General features: G+C 37.8%; 1 protein-coding gene across 1 annotated transcript in view; it reads right to left on the bottom strand.

Annotated features, from left to right (window-relative positions):
• The window catches only part of DNER (delta/notch like EGF repeat containing), a gene marked incomplete at its 5' end in the record, with an annotated part of 116,095 nt that extends 95,611 nt beyond the window's left edge, over positions 1 to 20,484 (bottom strand). Inside the window, one exon of the mRNA XM_083868801.1 lies at positions 20,242 to 20,484. Coding sequence (XP_083724927.1) covers positions 20,242 to 20,484 — 243 coding nt within the window. The remainder of the gene's footprint in view (positions 1 to 20,241) is intronic.
• Positions 20,485 to 20,689: the final 205 nt, after the last annotated feature.

Genomic DNA, 20,689 nt, shown 5'->3' with positions numbered 1-20,689 from the left:
TAAGCAAGGAATGTTTCTTACTATTTTTCTACTTTCTATATAACATGGAGCAAGACTGAGAAGTATTATTAAAGGGGATAAGCAAACCCATAAATAAACTGAGACTAATGAGCAATTGCTACCACACACCATCTTTGATATGGAAGAAAAAAATCTCAAAAATTGTTCAAAGTAGGAGAAATTAGAAGTGACATTATACTGTGCTACCCCACTGGCACAAAAGAAAAGAGACATCAAAACAAAAGAACACATACCAGAATTAGAAAAACCTTGACATTAGGGTTCAAAAATCAGAAAATTTGCTTTCTTGTTATTTAGGAAAAAATAAATCCTGTTTGTTGTTTTTAACATAATCCTGTTCCCAATAGATGTAAATCCTTTAGATTTAATTTCTTATATAAAAATCTGTTTCACATGAAATGCAATGGAATAGGAACAGTGTCACTGCATAAGCTGCTGATAATATCAGTTATTAATTTTTGCCTTACAATAGTCTAATTTCAAGCACACAAGTCACTAAGCACTGCAGCTTTCAGGCTAAAAACCTTTACTTACAACTGTCACAAACTTCAAAAGATTTCATATTTTTAAAGTGTCTAGGAATACATGCTTGGTTTATTACATCAAAGAACCAGTTCACTGAAATCCCTGCATCTGGACAAGACTCAGCATTCATGGAAGAAGTAAAAGCTAGAAAGCTTATTTTCCTGAAAATGGACACTATAGTCTGAAATGCCTGATGGTTTTGAAGAGAAACTATCACTATTCCCTGAAATTGTGCAATCCAGCAAAATAACTCAACCTTAGTAGCAGCACAGAATTCAGATAATGTGACAAGGAAGCTGGACAGCATTCCAGCCCAAAGCAGAAATTTCTGTATTTCATCTGATAAAAGTAAACCTGAATATAAAGTCATAAATATTTTTTATTCATTTTGAACACAGATGTAGAGACATGTGCCAGCTATGTTGCAGAAATTAATCAATTATTTGAGTTTTAGCTGACAATGTAATTTCTTAAACTAAAATTTCTTCCTCATCTAACCTGAGTGCTATCATCCATTGCAGTAACACAGTAAGCAAAGCAATCCCTTTCTCTAAGTGAACTTCCATCATTCTTTCTCCTTTTTCATCCCCCATCCCTTTCTTTACTGCGAGAGATCATCATGTAAATAGAAGATTGGAATAAACTATCTCTGCACAGTCAAGCATATGCCAAAATTTTCTCTTGTTGTTAAAATCAGCAGACTGAAAATTAAATGCTTAAACATTTTAAATCCCACTGGTTCACCCATTAATAACAGGAAAATAATATCTTAGTTCTTTCTCTACACACAAAAATATCAAAATGACCTACTGTTAAAATTTTTTCAATTAAAGATACTTGGCAAAATACACTTGTTTCCTCCTACTCATAAACGAGTTAGAAAACCTCCAGGCCTAGCTCAATATTTCCTAATTTTCTAAGCCTTTCTCAATTTAATTTTAACATAAGAGGTGACAATAAATATGCTTTACTGACTGTGCACAAGCCAAACAGCTATAAAATACAAGAAATGAGATGGGTATTCTGCAGGAGTAAGAAAGAAAGGATGCAGATGGCAGTGCAGGGAGAATTTGTGCTACAGATGGAAGTATTTCCCAGACCAAAGGTTTTTGTTAATCCCTGAATTGTGCCCCTGAGCGTGGTGTTTTTATCAGCGGCCGAGCACCAGCAGCGGGCCAAGCCCAGGGACAGCCCTGATGTCCCCAAGCAATGCCGGGGCAGGACGGGCAGCTCGGCTGGGAACTCACCTGGGCACCTGCCCTGGCCCTGGGAATCACATCCCCGGGAATCACATCCCTGGTGGGGCAGCTAAAGGGCCACAGCTGGAACAGCTGCACCTCACAGACCTCAGGGCAGGACAGGGGCCCTGCTGTACCGGGGAGCACCAAGGCTCCAAGCCCGGCTAAACTCTGAATAAAGGTGTGCCTTCAATGCTGGTGTTTAGCAACATTAGTAGTATCTTAGGCACCAGGAGACAGTCTGTGTGCCTTCTGCAAAACCCTCTGAAGAAAGAATTGTTCCACACTATTAAGTCTTTCTATTATACATTCTCTATTATTAGATATTGCTATTTTAAGTTCTTCTCCAGGTCTTACAACAAAACTGTATAAACAGACTTCACACTGATAGCATTTAATTGCTTTGCATGTGCATTGGTTAATGCATGAATGATTTGAGCAATTAAGAGCCAGAGGTGCTGCTCAGTTTCCATCCTTTTAGAACCCAGGAAAATCCAGTGAAATAAAGCAATGATTCTCAACTGGACTCATGCAGTCTGAAACCATTCAGTCTTCTGAAAAAAGAAAGGATGTAAAACATGCATATGATCCTAGGGTTTAACAGGCATCACTTTTATATTTTTGAACTATCAATATGACATTAAGGATTTTTCAAACATATTTTAAAACAGCAAGAACAGTTTCTTTGTGGATGTCAATAGAACCAGAGCATTTATAAGCAATTCTTCCAAATGATGGATTGCAACTGAGAAAGTTTATTTCTTTCTTTAAAAAAATCAACTAAGCGTTCAACCATTCAGTTAAGACAGCACCAACAATTTCCCAACTTAGATAAGAATATAGTGTCCATTTATGTGTCTAGAAGAAGCATTTCTTTTGAGAAATCAAATTGGTTTTGTCAGTTTTTATTATCATATGGATCTATTTCCCACAACCAAAAAATACTTTTACTTTCAGAATTACACATACATGCAAAATGCAAACATAGATAAAACATTATGCTTTTAACAGGAATAAGATAGTTCTGAATTTCTAAAAAACAGAGTTGAATTATGGTTCAAGATAAACAGAACAATGTTTATCATTCAGTGCTTTTCACTGTATTGCAATATTATTATTAGATCTAATACGAAAAAAAGCCTTAATTTTAAAATCCAGATAAACAGAAGTATTTGGAACTAATTAGTTACCCATATTCAGAATGAAACAGGATTTTTTATGTTAATTCGAAGGAGACAAAGACCTTGAATTAGGACATACTTTAGCACAATCTCATAGACACTTAAAGTTACTGAAATGTGAGGGTAATTTTGCCAGATAAACACCTAAGAGACTCTCAGGGCACCAGCCTCAAAACTGGTATCATTGAACCCATTTACCAGCTGGCCTGAACTGACACGAAAGGGGAAGGAGGAGGTCCTGTTAAAGGACCTGACAGTGACTGGTGTATAAATCAGAACACATCAAAACTCATCAATTGCAAAACTCTACAGTTTCTAAACCCCTGATTTTAAAAATGTGCTGAACTGGAATTTTAACTCGTAGGTTCTATATGCATTCCTGAAGAAGAGATGACATTCAGATGACATTCTGATAACTGTTGGAATTTTTTTTTTTTATTACTACAGCTATTATATCAAGTTCAAAACCTTTGTTACAAATGCCAAACCATTATACAAATTTCTTCATCTAAATAGTTACATCTTACATATTCTGGTTCCTAAATTCTGTGTATTTTGTTTAAAAGTTATGAGGTGCTTCTCATTCTTAATTAAAAAACAGATGCTAGGATAAGCTTTGTGAATCTATATGATAGCTCCTTTTTTAAATTATTTTATTTGATTTTTTCCTTCAGCAGCCCAGACACCTGAAATTAAATTGCAGAGGAATGGAGATATGAGCAAGATCTACCTTTTCCACACTGATGTACCAACCATGAAGCTATTAGAGCCATCACACACCAAGCCTGGCTTCTTTCAGACAATGTATTTATCTGTATGGAGATTCTCCTCCAGAGAGTTCATTCTCTCCATCAGACCAAGTTACAGAAGTCTGTGTTGGCATGGGAGCTAGAGTGGCAAGGAGAAACAGCCATTATTATTATAAATAATAAACAGAATTTTTTACTTCCAAGAAATTCCATTTATTATTTGTAAATAAATAATTATTCATACATACATTATTTGTAAAAGAAAAATTTACTTTAACCAAGTCCAAAAAAGGCAACTGGCTGATGATCAAATATTGACTTGCAATTTGTAGGCAAACAGCTGGGAGAAAGCTGGATGTGCATCAGCCTTTAGAGAGAGCTGACCTGGCAGCCAGGGAAAAATGCACAGAAAAAGATTTCTGCATCTTTAGGTTACTGTAATTAGTAAAGAGCCTTCTGTGAAACTTCCTAAGACACAAAACCAGAATTGGTTCATGTTATTCATATAAAATGAGAAAATTTCATGTGAACAATTTGATGACTGCATTCAGCTCTCAGTTGTTAGCAGATTTTTTAGGGTGGAAAATAAGCAGACTACAGATGGGGAAAACATTGGAGCTGGCTCAGCAGGGTTAATTCTGGCATGATGCTGCATTACCAGTCAGCTGCAGTGCCTCAGCACCACACTCCAGGGACGGGGTAATTGTGCATGGAGCTGGCAGGGAGTCAGGAGCTTTGTTAGCTCCTGATCAGCATTAACCATTCTAAATAAAGCTCAGCCCTACGCAGACAAATGTAGGTGACTCCACATGATCCTCATCACCCTGGAGCTCTCTTCCATGTGGAGTATGCTGTTTCCCCAATAACAGACAATGCAAAGTGACTATTAGCACGAGAGAGATTTTGTCCAAAGCTCTTCCACTCCAGTTTCAGCTCTTCTGTACAAAACTTCCCAAAAACATACAAGAAAAGGAGGAAGTCAGTAGAAGAACATCTGCACTCTTGCAGATCCACAAACAAAAACCTGCAATAAAGTGAAAAATAGAACTTGCATTTGTGTGCTTAGTATTACAGAGTGAAAATGTTTCATCATGATAAGATGAGTTTTAACCATTACTGAGAATTCCACAAGGTTATAGTCCATACAAAGAAACACTGTCAGGGATTCAGAACCACTCTACAGAAATTAAGGCAAACTGAATAAACAATTCACCAGAATAACATCCTGTGACAAGGTAAACTGGTAAAAGTAAAAATAAAAGGGTGACAAAATGAAGGCCTAAATACAAAGGGAGACCAAATTAACAACTTGGCACAACTCAACATAGCAGCAAAATGCACCAGATTGCTGCAGGATTTACTAAAACATTTCTAGAATAAAACTCATAGGGACAATAAGAAAAGTAAATTAGTATCATCTGGTAAATATCTACAGTAGCTATCAGCTCTGATAACCTCTAAAAGGTCACCATATTGTTAAATTGCACAAGAAAGTTTGCAATGTTTGGAATGAAAAATACAGAGTCCATTTTATGGTCTCAAGTTCTATATTTTTCTTATAACATCAAGAGATTTCCAAAGTAAAAGGTGAGCATATCTTATTCCAACATTATAGAGATACAGCAACTTTTGATGTTCAAGAAAATTGTGAGAATATTTCTAGGGGCAGATTATAAATCATGCCTTGCAATACCAAGTTTTCAAGCCTTCGGATCAAAAAACAACTGTCAGGCAGGAGACATGAAAGAACAAGAAGGGTGAGGACAATTCTTTTTTTTTCTTGTATCTATTAATTACCTGTAGCCAGAACTATTTTATCTGAATTGATCAATAATGTGGTCTTGCGGATATTGATCACTATTGCAGTCTATTGATCCAATCTACAATCAGCTGAATGCAATGGAAACAGTCTTTAATTAGGAATTTAAATATGTCTGCATATTAAACATGCAGAAATAAGATTCTTATTTCTTTCTTTCTTCATTTCTTCATTCATCTCATCTTGAATCCTGTCAAATCTTTTGTCTTCACATAGAATCCAACACAGGGCTCACCCTATAGTGATACACAACGAAAATATTTTTAAAAAAACATTTTAAAAAAAGCATAAAACCCAAGGGCACCTAGAACAAACTGTGCTTACCACATCTATACAGCACAGCAAATGACTCAAGGTTTCAGAGCAAGGCCTCTGAGCTGCACTGCTCTAGTCAATCCATTTCAGAGTATCTGGAGAAATGAGCTTCTTGAAGACTGTCAGCAGCACCACAGTCCACTGTGAAAAAATTTAACCATACTTGCCACACCATTGGATGAATCTGCATACATATATAAATGATGGGAGTCCAATTCAACTGTTAAGCTCAAATACATAATCGTTGATAATTATTTTAAATGTTGCTAGAAAGAAGTTACTGTTACACAGCTTCAACAATAGATTATTCTAAATCTATTCCAAAACCCATACAAAAATGGAAACTCAGATTTTATTTCCATATCAATCTGCACTGAGTTATCACAAGTGTAGAAAAAATAAGAAAGTTGCTATCTGGTCTAGTTAGTTGAAACAAAACAAGAAGATGAACTGCAGCACTAATAAGAGTTCTTTTGTCATCTGATTTTCCACAAAGTAAAATATTGAAAACATTTTTTTTCAGAATGATGCCCCTGTGCTTCATAGGATTTTCAAGTACAATTCTCATTCTCAGCTATCTTGGTGATAGGACCCATTGACTTGCTCCAGGAACACTTTTGCAGAATAAACAGAAACAGTAAAACAATTATGAAATTATAACTACAACTGGAAAAACTCATTGAAGGACTCAGTCCCTCAGAAATTCAATCTTATAAATAAAACCAAAACTTATCGGCAGCGAAGAATTATAAAGACTGACTCCCAACATATTTCACAAGAAGGAATTTTAGAGAAACTTCTTTTCTAGAAGAATCCTCTCACTCGATGTGGAGTAAGAAGAGAAGCAATCCACTCACACTTCCAGGTTGATGTAGATGACTGTGCAATATGATCTCAGCAAAAAGGCACGTGACCTCCACATTAGTTATTGGCCAAAGTGGAAATGAGATCTAAAAAACATAATGACCTAAATACACTCTGAAATAACAGTATTACTTAACAGTAAGAAGTGAAAGTCATAAGTAAAAGTAAGGGTTAAGAAGACAGTCAAAACCCGGGAAATCTACTAAATTTGTCAAGCATTGAGCAAGTTTTACTAAATTTTTTAGAACTAAAATGTGGGCAATATTTCTAGCTGATAAGTCACTGCTGAGGTTGTTGCTTAGTAAAAATATTTTACCTATTAGCCCATAATCTGTCTTCTAGGAGTAAATGAAAACTAACTGGATCACTCAAGTTGGTTCTCTAGCATTCACTGTGGAAATGTGAATCAGATTTGCTATTAAAAAAAAGGAAAGGAGAATAAATATGATTATTATACTTGGAAATTCATCAGCAATGAAAACTGACTATTTTTTCTCTAAATTATGTGCTTCTTGTATATCCTAATTTAAACCTTAATGCCAAAAATTAATTCTTAATATTTCTATTCATATGAAATCCTATGGCAGATATCTACTATGTCTGCTTCTTTATTAAAGAACAATGCTGGCCTAAGAAGAAGCAAAATTCAAAAATCCATACAGATGGCTAAAAATAACATGGGTTGCTGTATCCACATGAACAATGGTTCATAACATTATAATAGGACCAGAGAAATTCACAAACCTTTCATACCTGTGAGAGTCCTAAGGACGCCTGAACACTATGCAGCACCATAAATGCCTTTATTCAGACCTGGAATACAGGCAGGTGCCAAAAGAAAGGCCAACAGTCAAATTCTCTGATATATTATGTGAATTCATCTAGCTGAGACATAGAAAATTCAAACCAACTATCCTTTTAGTTATACCTAAAGAACTGTCAGTACTGAAAGGAAAATCCCACAATGCCATTGAAATGCAAGTCAAGCAAGAAAAGAAGCTATCGGACTTTTTCAGCATCTAAATCCTCTTTGTCTAAGAAGAAAATAACTATTTTTGGCAGCTAACTTTATTTATGCAGCTCACAGTTAAAAGACAACACCAGAAGCGACAGAAATTACATTCCTGCAACTGCAGTGAACAGATGCCAAAGCATCAAACGAACTGGGAATAGAACAGATGTTATTCTGATAAAGGTAGAGGAAAACCAGAAAAACATACCTAGAAAATATTTCAAATAGATTGCCTTCTACTGGCCTTTTGAAGTATATATTTACTCATCTAGTTAGTATCCTCAAAAGTATTCCAAACCCTGTGAAGGTCAAAGGCCTGGGCAGCTTTGTGGTTCAGGAGCAGCACTGCTGGGGATGTGGATGTTAGACCAGGGCCCCAGCCCAGTTCTCCCTTTCCAAACCAGCCAACACAGTAATGCAAACTTCCCTTGCTCAGAGCATATTTTGTACATGAAATCAAAGCTTCTCTAACTGTCAAACCCCAGAGCACCGACACAAGTGCTTTGTGATTAAGCCTGAATATATTGATTTCCTCATTCTATGATGAGTATCTATGGCAAATATTTCAGCTTATCTGTTACACAAGGTTAAAAGTCATTCATAAAGTTTAACTTTTGTCCTTTTTTTTTTCCCAATCCTGCCTGTATTTCATGTCTTAAGTGAAGAAATGCAAACACACAACATTGTATACTCATCTTCATCCCACTTACTTCATGAGGTTTAAGGGGACTATGAATTACTTATTATTCTACTCATCCATAATTGCAGTAGAAATGACTGTAAATTAGTTTCTGCACTCAAACATCCCTACGTACACTTTGGTTCCCTCTGGGTTTGACATGATTGTCTTTAGAAAGAAGTAAATTCTTCCAAAATGAGGGATACAAGTTTCATCAGCTCAGCCTGATCAGCAATCAACCTAACACCTTTACAATTCCCTTGAAAAGCAGAAAACCTTGTCTCTGCTATGGTAAAAAGACTGAGAAAAATAAACTGTACAGATCAACAACTGGTACTCAACAGTTTTACAGTTTTCTCCAAAATTAGATTAGGTAATGGCAAGGTTAACATCTAAATCAATTCACCATTAAATACTCAGGAACTTTTCTCTCCAGTCACCACAAGTGATAGAAACTTCTAGCTGAACATAGGGGTTATCAGAAAATGAAAATTCATTGATTAAAATGAGTTTTGTGCTGGCACCTCTGACCAGAGGAGGCCAAATCACAGATGTGTTTCTGACAGACACTTTGCCTTCCTACTGCAGCACTAATGCTCTGCTCCAAGACCAGGGAATGCTGCCCCTTGAAGCCCTCAGCTGCAGCCCCACTCTCAAAGTCAGAGAACAGAATTTCAAAGCCATAAGGCTGCTAGGGTAACTTGAAGTTCTCAAGACTTCACAGAACTTCAGCTCCACAGAACTGCCCTGCTCAGTGCCAAGAAGCCTGAAGAGCCTCTGCCAGCCTGCAGCTCTCAGAGCTCAATAGCTGCTGGCAGAAAAGGTCCCACCTCCAACCTCCACACCTTAGGCAAGGAGCTTAGAAAATTTGAGGATACAGAATAGAGCTGGATGCAAACTCATCTTGGAAAAGAAGAATGTCCTCAGAACCAGAAATCTGAAGTTGAAAGATGCTGCAGTACTCATTACAAAGTGAAAAGCACATACACCATGCAAAAATAACTAAGATGCTACACTTGTGTTTGCTGTAACATACTAAAGTTTGTTAGCACACTTGCCATTCCAGAGTATCTTTCAATTCATTAGTATAAGGATTTACATTATGTCTCATGTAAATATGGTTAAATCACTCTCAAATATGTTACATTAATAGAAAAGCCTCCCTGCTCCTAAATCAAAACCAGCAAAGTTTGGGCCATCATACCCTGGTTTGCTACACACTGCTCACCAGCAGGATGTGATAATCAGAGAGCTGTAACTGATAGATCTATCCTGCTGTTCCTAAGCAGGCCTTTGTGAAAAGGCAGAATCACTGTAACTATTGATCTATCCTTTCTCACTCACCTGCAGAAAAGAAAATGATGAAATTTGATGATTGCAGGGGAAGAGGTTTAACTGGGAAGAAAGGTGGTTGTGAATCAAGTGATACAGCTGACCTTGTTCCTGTATTCTTTCACCTTAGAGAATTTCTTTGGTACATTCCAAGAAACCGAAGCTCAAATAGTTACTGAAATAACAATTTCTAAACTTACCTTTAACTTTTTCACTGACAAAGGAGTGACTATGAATTTACATCAGCTTTAAGTGATATCACAGTCAAGTTCCAAGCAGCCTTCTAAAGATGTTCCACATTTTTAGAATCCTCTGTACAAGCCAGGTTCCCACAAACCCTCAGAAAGATTATCGAGAATTTCTATAACATCAACTCAATACCTTTCCATTTCTTTCAAAAGGCAATAGACAAATTTTAACATTAGAGTCTATTAAAGTTATGTAAATTAAGTCAATTTGTCCTTCCTTCAATTAAACATGTTAATTTCCCAGGGGACTCAACACCATTTTCTTCAGTTGTCACATATGCCATCATCACACAGTACACTGTAGCCTTAAAAAGAATTAATCAAGTATCTGATCTTACAGACCCTGCCTATGTCAGTAAACCTCATGTAACCCCACTCCCTGAAATTCAAAGACATTCTCAAATGAGAAAGTCTTTCAGATCCCCACATACAAGAACACAACCTTGGTGTTCCATAGTCACAATAAAAGCCAGGAAACTCTCTTGCGACCAGACAACTGAATTAGAAATCTCAACACAAAAGGCATTTAGCTCATAAACTATTATTAGACTTTTACACAGCCTTCTTCCTTCTGTTTAACATTCAGTTTGTCTGAAAACGGCTAAATTTGCCTGAAAATTAGATTACAATAGAAGTACAAGTATATAGTCAATCACAAGTTATTAATAGACTGCTAGGTGTGTATGAAACCTAAAAAATATGGTTTGGTTAGCCATTACAGAACCTTGTTCACTAATTTGATTTTGATAAAGGTACTTAACAATTGGCTTAATTTCTTCAGCAGAAGAAACTATACATCACATTTTTCTTAAAGCAAAGAAAAAAATAAAATTTGCATTAATTTTTACAGATTTGCTGAATTGAATGCACAAATCACTAAGGCTGAATAAGAAACCTAAGAATGACCTAAGTCATGTGGTTCTTGGTGACAGTTACTGTCCTTATGAACAAACACAACTGATATATATTTCAAAGGGAGATCACAGCAATGTACCAAGTCTGGAAAATTACAAAAAATTGTCAATTTATTTTCCTTAGCCGCATGATCTGATTAATAGCTGATGACCAGAAGAATTTAACTGTCTCACTTATGTTGGTTTTTTAAAGGATTGTCCTTGTCGCAAGATTACCTTCAGACTCTTCCTGTTTGTATAAAAGAACAAGCAGTCTATCCCACATTATTCAAATCTTTCCATATCTACTTATCTTTCTCGGGGTGCTATCTATTTCTGCCTTCTCTATCTTGTAAATAAAGTTACCTCAACGTGACTTCTGGGAACTTCTATTTGTTCACAGAAGGGAACAACATTCTAGAACAGCTTCTGCTCTCTTGTGACATTATCTGCACATCTTTAAATTCCATGTTGAACACTCAGGCTCAGTGAAGATTATACCACATGCACCCATTAAAACTTATGGATATTCCTCCCAAAGAATCAGAGTTTATTTATTTATTCAGAATAGACATAGTTGACTGAAGTTATTCCTCCTCTTGTACACTTGTCGTCAACAAGCTTCAGTTTTATTAGATCCAGCACAAAAGACCAGATAAGGGCTACCTGGGCTGAAAGAGAGGCTTGTTGGACAGAAAAGGAACTGTATCTTGTTACTTTCTTTACCGCTATTGTTCCTACAGCTACCCCAAAGCCTTCTCAAACTGACAATACAGTTGCTGTTGCAACTAATACATAAGGTACAACAAAGTTCTCAAAATCATTAACATTCAGTGGCCTTATCTAACTAAAACAACCCTACTTCCACCATCAATTTAAATTCTGTTCTTACCTTATTCAAGAGCACCTTGTTCACAAACACCTTTGCTACAGAAGTCTTTGAAATACTGGTCATTGATATATCGCCCTGTTTCCAGTGGGAAAGAACATTATGAAACTAAATTAATCTGTAAACTGCTAGACTGAATATTTTCCAGATATAAAAACAGTCCAAGTGGTTGAATTTTTTCTTTAATAAGAAGGCTTTTTTCATTAGAATTTAAATATATCCTGATAGGATCACTGATGTGTAATTCAGAATCTGGCATTTCCATACTATGATTCCTTATAAAGTGCTTCTCACTCAGCATTCTTAGAGCCTTTATACATATTCACAAATTAACCTTTTGAACATCCAGGATTAACTGAATTTATAGAGGAGAAATGTAAGTAAGAAGGTTCTATGAGTTTTTGCCCAGTGTGACTCAGCAAGGCAGTGAGAATTGCAAGCACAAATCCTGATATTCCCATTCCTATTTACTATGTATTAAATCCAGATCTTTCTATAGAATTTACAGCTACTTTTTCAGGGTTTACACCAGAACATAATACTAAAAATACATAATTGTCACAGCTTGTATTATTGTAAAGCAAACCAAGGTCAACTTGAAAAATAATATAGGGCAATGATATGTATTGCTGAACTCAAACAGGCTCCATATGCAGCACACAAATCAGCTTTTGAGTGCCCGAGTGCTTCTTTGTGAGAGATTACACTCAACCAATGGAAAAATTAAAGAGTTTTCTGATCAAGCAAACATTACTTTCTCGATGTTTATTTTGATGTGCCTTTCTCTTGTTACAAAATTGTTGGAAAATTACAACTGAATCAAAGTTTAAGATCTTTTTTCTAATAATGCAATTATAATTTATGTTTTGTGAGTGCATATTGACAAATAAAAAATTTCCCTCTAGAGAATATTTATTTTGGAGTTTACTTAATTCTAGTAACATATAAAGTGGAAAAACTATACAGAAAAAAAAAAAAAAGCTGAATAAAACTTTTTTTTTTCCTTAAAAACCAACTCAAGATTTTTTAATAAACAATGCTCTACAGTGTCAAATGCACATAATAAACTGCTTTTACCTTCAGATTTTTACTTAATTGCCACCAAAAAACTTTAATGCAATTAGCCCTACTTTGCCAAAAATGTGCTTTCAGCTGATGCAGGTGCACTGGAAATTTGGATCCTTTTATTTGAGGATCACCATACCACTAGGCAGGTTGCTGAGCTCAGCTTACCACATCAACCAAAAGTATTTAAAAAAGAAAAAATTAATATTATCAAAGTCTTCCCTCTAGCGCGGTTGTCAAGAGAACAGGTAACCTCTCAGCATACATAAAAGTGGGATTTAGCACATAAAACCCTTTTTTAGATTAACCAACAAACAACAGGAATATCATTTACTGACTTACAGACATTGCAAAAAGAAAAATATTCACTACATGCACACGGAAAAAGGAGTGGAATAATTCATTTTTAAAGGGAAAAAATACAACAGGGGAATGCAGTTAAATTGAAAGACAGAAAATGAAAACTAGCAGAATTATTTTTTTCCATCCAATTAAACTATGGGATTAACTGGAACACAAATGTAACACAAAATATCATGGGGGTTCAATATTTAACGAGAACAGAGTGAGCTGTGAGAGCACCAAAAGCAGCTGCAAAACCAAAAACCAACCAACCTGTGTTGGTGGTCAGGTGGACACTGTTTTGAGCAGACCCATATCTGCCTATTAAGACAGAATTTTAATTTTAATTCATCATCTTCTAAGATTTCTAGACTCATGGCCCTGAGATCAAGTGAGATCCTGTTAAATGCCACTTCTGGAATTACTGCTCTCAAACAAGTACTCTCAGAAGAGCAATGTGTACAAGAGTCTGAGAGCCCTCAAGAGGAGGGGAGCAATCCTACCTCCTGTAACACTGAACCAAGGAATGCAACTCCACTTCACTGGGAGCCTGCTCCAGCAAAGATGAGTTCCAGAGCTACACAATATACACATGACAACAGCAAGTTAGATTCTTTCAAAGGAAAGCAAAACAAGGACGGGCTTTAAGTAGATATGATTGTAAACTGATTTTCTTAGATCAAAGAGCATAAACTGCAATAAAGTACAACATATGAAAAGCTGGAGCATCTTAGCATAGCATATCTTCTATTATTCAGTTTCTTTACACCTGATCCAGGTTTATGCAATCATTAATCATAAAAAAATTATTGTACTGAAAGCAAACACATGAAACTTTCATTTATATGATGGATTTTTTCAGAACTAAATAGTTTGCAGTATATGTAATGACCTGACTAGCCTTTAAAAATAACTATTTTTAACAAATTTAAAGAGAGCATTTTGAGATAGTGGAAAAGACAATACAAAGAAAAAGGTCAGTGTGTAGATGATACCTAAATAATGACCTCTTATATAACTGAAATAGTTTGGGTTATTCCATTAGTCTAGTTTTACTCTACAGATATTTACAATAAATTTGTTTAGATCTCATGGTTAAAACCACAGGACAATTCTTTATTGACTGCTTAGGAAACTGTTGAGTAGTCTCTTACTCAATATTTTCACATTATATGCTTCAAGGCAAGATGCTAATTTGAAAAGCTTAAATTTCTGACTGGAAATACATTTCTACTACAGTTAGAGAAACCAGATGTTATAACTGCTAAAATAAATTGGGTGGAGAAACTAGTTTTCACATTATTTTATTCTGTACTATTTGAAACCACACAGTGCCACACTGCAGAACTTCACCAGCTCCACTGCAACCCTGGAGATCAGAGTTTACAAGGTACCTGAACAACACTGCACTTGCAGACCACATGAACTCACAGAAAACAAATTACACCCAAAGGTTCGATGTGACATACAATTGTAAATTGAAAAAAACCCTCAACAATGACTGTAAAATGTGAATATAGCCATTTGTGACCAAAGGAGATGTAAACTAAGTGTCCTGAAATTGACAGTAACATTGTCATCTTAGAAGTCCTGCTTGCATGGCAGGAAGTTTGTCAGCATCCAGATCTGGTCTGAACTTGATGAAAAACATATATAACAACAGGGAAATGATTCAGATGTCCAGCAAAGGGAAGGCATGAACAAGGACAAGGGTAACAGGCAAATGCAAAATCTAATGGGGAAAAAATGCAGGGGTGTGTATATAAAGATTGGTTTAGACTAGAAGGAACTTGATGGAGTTCTCTGCCCCAAGCCCTGCTCAGGTCAAGGTGCTTGGGGTTTGGGCCGCTCAAGCCCAGAATCTCCAGGGATGAAGGTCCCACAACTGTTCTAAATGCCTGATGAAGTGTTCAACCACCATCATTGCAAGGAATCTTTTTCCTTAGATTTAACTGGGACTTCCTCTACTATAACATATGTGTCCCCTCTCCTCCTGTCACTGATCACATCAGGGAAAACTCCTTCTCCTGTTCTCTATGAGCACCCATTAGGTGCTGAGAAGGGCACTTGGATCCCCCTTTGTTGCCTCCAAGATGAACAAACCGAGCTCTCACAGACTCTTCTCACACACAGTATATTCATCAGTGAAAATGTTGAAGTTCTGCATCTTCTACTGCAAGAATGAGCAGAGCTAGTCAGGAAACAACATGGTATCTCAAAACTCAGGCTAAAGGACATCCAAACAAAAGAAGAAAATTCGAGGGTATCTGCTAACTCTAGATGTTACTGTTATTAAAGCTAAAAAAGGAAACAGAGTGGTCACGTCACAAAACAATTAAATCACAATAACCACATAATCTAAGTATACCTCCTTCATTAATGAGTAAAGAATGGGAAAAAATAGCATTTAAAATATATTAGAGAATTCATTATGAATTTAAGGATTAGAGACCTTTCAGAAGGGATGTCAGTGCTTAATAGAAAACAGGATCATGTGAGGAATTAATCAGGATACTGACACCAAGGTGATTTAGCAGTTAGATTAAAGGATGTCCTACACAGCACTGTCCAGTGCAACCTGAAATAACCTGGCCAATGAAATCCATGCTGCTCATGCTGAAGTATTAGACCAGTGAGCCAAGAAACAACAATCCTTCTTCCTGCAGCAGTTTGCTAAGTCTGGATTTTTGCATTCAGCATTAAACACATTCCTAGAAATCTATTGAGACAAAAAAAATTTAAAAAAAAAAAAAAAAAAAAAAAAAAAAAAAAAAAAAAAAACCAACACAAGATAAAAATACAAAAGCAGGGGTCAAAGGACAAAAAATCCTGAAATCACTGCACTAAAGTCTACAAACATTCAAATACTATGATCAAAGACAAGAATAAATTCATCTGGCATTCAAAGGTACAAAACAAAAGGGAGGGAATGAAGAAGAACAATCAGGCAGAAATTCAGGAAGGGAAATAAAAAATAACTTTAAAAATTATTAAAAAAAAATTTAAGAACAAAATTTAAAATATAATCTATTAGCCAGTTTTTATAATATCAGTTCCTTCCTTGACTTTTCTAAACTCAGACTACATCCCTCTAGAATTCCATTTTAAATAAAATGTCCACGATTATGTCTAAAAAATATTTTCTGTTCTAAATGTAGAAATATAACCAGCAGAGTTAACACAATAAATCATCCCCAAGACCAAAGAGATCTCTTTGGTACTAAAAGAGATCTCAAAAATGCACTGCACCAGTGGCTCCCACGTCACGCTCCGAAGTGGAACATTCAGTCATCACTAATCAGACCGGATAAAAGAGAACTGCTGCAAAGTCAGAGTGCTGCTTGGACACTACTTGTTCTCTGGCTCTGATTACTGACAACCTATAAAATAACTAAAAATATATCAAAAAGCAGCAAAGTAAAAGAACGAGAGAAAACTATCAACCGAAAAGGGGAGAAAGAAATTAAATTAAAAACCAAACAAGACAAGCAACTAAAACAAAGCACATACGACAGTGCTTTAAAATACATTAATAATTTAATATTTCTTCATGTGATAGCCTTTTAATGAAATTAGCACTAGCATGGGATCAAATAAACATCATGCAATTCAATGCAATTAGCTAAGTTCCAATTCTGTATTTTTAAGCAAATTACAAAGTTGATCATAAAAATTTTTAATTTCCTAACTACTTTGTACCTTATGCTTCTAAATTATTTCATGAGACACTAACACAAATTAATTTTTACATACAACTTCCCTGGTCAAGAAAAACTATTTTATTGGATTCTACACATCATTAAAAATAACAGAGTAGTCATTACCTTAGTCATTAGAAATAAAGATTGCTTTTAAAAGTAAAACACAAGTAAAATTTAGGGATTATAAAGTTAATGGAACTTTTGTATCTGTTCATTTCCATTTATTTCATCAAATTCTCTCAGTGTAAACCTGAGAAATGGCCAATTTCAAATTCCCACAGAAAAAAGGCAGTTGAATTCACTAACATTTTTGTACAATTTCTTTGGGAATAAATGCGATTTCTTTTCTCAGACCAAAGTTTAAAAAACTTCAACACAGTAATTCTAAGTCTCCTTTACAGACTATAAGTATTTAAAGAAAACTGGGAAAAAAATTCAGAACCATGGGAAGAAATGTAGGTAAATTAGAGCAATGTCCCACAATGGGGGAGCAGACAATCCATTAAAAAAAAAAAAAAAAACAAAACAAAACAAAACAAAACAAAACACCCCACCACTGAAGTTTCCAAAGCAAAGTATATTCAAACCATAAATAATGTGAGATATATACAAATGCATAATTCATGGAATGGATGTACTAGAAGGACCTGTAATTTCTGTTGTTAAATAAATAATGAGTCACTAAAGCCATTATAACATGAAATCATGGAATTGGCTTGTCCCAGTAAAACACATCACTCGGTGATAGGAAAGCTCTGGACTTTTAGAAGTATCTCATGTGTACCTGATGTCAGTTTTATTCTTTTCCCATGCCAGCACCAACATCCACAACAGATACATCAAAACCAGTTCGAGTAAAATCTTCAGGAGTAAAATTGATGTGCAATCTCCAAGTTTGACTCTCAGCAATCTTTCTGCATTATCAACTTCACCATGCTCAGCTGACTCACAGGCACATTGAGAACATTTTGTCTTCATTCTAAAATCTTGACACATCTGAGCAGAATCATTGAAATGTTGCCTTCACTACAAGAAGTGACATGAAAGTAATTCTATATTTTTAGGGAAGCAGGAGTTCCCAAAGAACTCCTGCTCCACCATAAATTCCAAAAATCCAAACTTACTTTCCATGATCTGAGTATTTAAAGACAATAATTCCTATTTTTTCTTCCCTTCCTGGCATTTCCCTCCATGAGTCCAATTGTTCACTAACAGCTGCAGCATTAAGACAAAAACCCATATCTAGATATATCCCAGTGATATCCTGATTTAGCCAATAGTTTTCTCATGACCTGTAATGGTACATGAAAAAATCCTTATGGTTATTTTTAAATCATTACATTTGTTTACTGTTGCTGAATTAGAGAACATGACCTTTCTTTGTAGAAGTTTAAGCTATTAGGCAGCTGTTAAGCTCTGAGGTATCTGAATGACAGAGCAACACAAGAAGTAATGCATTTGTACAACATTTATGTATTCCCTATTTTGATAAAATGAGCAAAACCTAAAAGATGGGTGTACTGTGTTTATATTACACCTTTTAAAAGCCCTGCCTGGTCTCCAGTTAAAGTTACATTTCAAAATCATATTAACTTTTCAGAGCTACCTGGTATCCACACCTGAACTGCTGATGTGATAGCTAGAAGTGGCACTCATTGCTTTATCTGTATTCCTTGCAGGGGTCATTACTCCCAATTTTATAAAAAGAAACAAAATTTATAACACCATAAGGCTCCTGTTATTAGTTAATAGAATGCATAACTGCTATGAAAACATTGCCTATGTCTTTTATTAGAAAAACAATTAAACTCAGATCCCCAGGCACAACACTTCACAGGAGGTGTGATGGCAGCAAGTGTAACATTTTACTAGATCTTCAAAAGGGTCATTAATCTTTCAGTCATCGATCTCAGACACTTAAGTCTAACAGAAATGTGCAGAAGCAAACACACAGCGCTCTCTTTCTCTCTTTGTAGAGACAGAAACATAGTAAACTCCTAAGACAAGATCTAAAATAGCCAAAGAGGAATCTATTTAATCCACTTTCATCTCTCCGGTTTTACAGAATCTCATTAGTGTAAATATTTTCACTTTCATTGTTCCATTGAACCAGCTGAGGCATTTCAAGGCAGGCAGAGAACTCTGTGCACAGCGCTCCTACTTTACAATGACTCTTACACTCGACTACACATTAAGTCTTCAGTAAACGTGTTATCCCTTTCATCTATTCAGCAGTATAGTTCAGATACTACACGACAAAGGAACGAGAAAATAAAGACTAAAAGGCTGACTGCAATTACTTGATGTCATTTGCTTCTGTGTCAGATGCACCTACAAGCGAGAGCAGTGACAAAGCAATGGTGGTCAGTCCACAGAGCCCTTTGTACAGCACTGTCACAGAAAGTACCCCGGCACACACACATGCAGGAAACAAACCTCTGTGTACCTGCACCTGCTTTTCCTTATCTGGAGATAGACAAAACTCAGTGCTTGTGAATTTCTTAACACGATAACAAAGATCCTTAATGCTAGAGATTAAAAAAAAAAAAAAAAAAAAATACTATTTCACGTTACAGTAATTAAACTCAAATATGTTATTGCATTGGGTCCCAATATGACCAAGCATATTAGAAAGACATTCCTGACTGCTTCTCTGTATTTTAGATCATTGTCCCTCCTCTGAGTGCTCCGATCTTTCAGAATTCAAAACCAATTCAAAAGGCACCCGTAACGTGGGAGTGAGCACCCCTAGACTATGAAAACGACCACTGGAGACAGGAATTAAGGATTAGCATTCAGTGCAATAGAGCATCCACTCCCAAGGACCATCCTTTTCCCCTTCCAGTAAGTCAGTGTTAAATAACCTGCGAGGTCTGGAGGCGGGGGGGGGCTGAAGTACTGACATTAACCTGGGAGGCACCGGCTGAGCCCAGCCCCGTCCTCCCTCACCGTGACCGAGCCCGGAGCGCGGAGCCCGGAGCCCCGTCTGCCGCCCGGGAGCCAGCCCCCGGCCCGGGAACAGCCCCCTCGGCGGCTCGCAGCCCGCAGGGCCGGCAGCCCCTCGGGGAGCCCGGGAAGCGGCGGGGCCGCGCTCCGCAGCCCTGGAGTGCCCGCGGCCGGGAACGGAGCCCGCGGGGCAGCGGGGAGGACGCGACACCGCCCCAGGGAGCGGGACCGGCCGGGCGGCGGGGCCGCGGGGCAGCGGGAAGGGCGGGATGCGGAGCGGGCAGGGCGGGCAGAGCCGCCCGCGGACGGGAATACGGGGGAGCACTGGCTCTGTCCCCGCAGAGCGCAGGGACACCCAAGGGCAGGGACGGGCACAAGGACGCGCGGCGGGCGGGCGGGCGGCGCTGAGGCGCGTCCCTTACCTGGCAGGAGTCGCCGGTGACCCCCGGGGGGCAGGAGCAGCTGTAGCCGGCCGGGGGCTGGGGAAGGATCAGCTGGAGGCGGCGGGGCGGCGGCAGCGGCGAGCAGGTGCCGTTGTTGCGGCAGGGCTGGCTGAGGCAGGGGTCCCGGCCGGGGGGCGCGGCGCTGGCCGGCGCGGGAAGGCAGGCGCGGCGCTGGGCCAGGGCGAGCAGCAGCAGCAGCAGGAGCGGGGCGGCTCGGGGCATGGCGGCGGGGCGTGCGGGTGCGGGCGCCGCTCGCTGCTGGCGCCGGCAGGGAGGGAAGGAAGGAGGGATGGAGGGATGGAGGCAGCGGCCGCCCTGCTGCTCCCGGCCCGCGTTCCCCGGGCAACGGGCGGGCGGGGCCGGGCCGGGGCGGAGCCGCTGCCGCGCCGCCGCCTGACCGCCAGGGGGCGCCTCCGGCCCGCCCGCA

This window comes from Zosterops lateralis (assembly GCF_965231275.1).
Source record: "Zosterops lateralis genome assembly, chromosome: 10".
Classification (NCBI taxonomy): domain Eukaryota; kingdom Metazoa; phylum Chordata; class Aves; order Passeriformes; family Zosteropidae; genus Zosterops; species Zosterops lateralis.
This window is presented reverse-complemented; position numbering and strand designations above follow the sequence as displayed.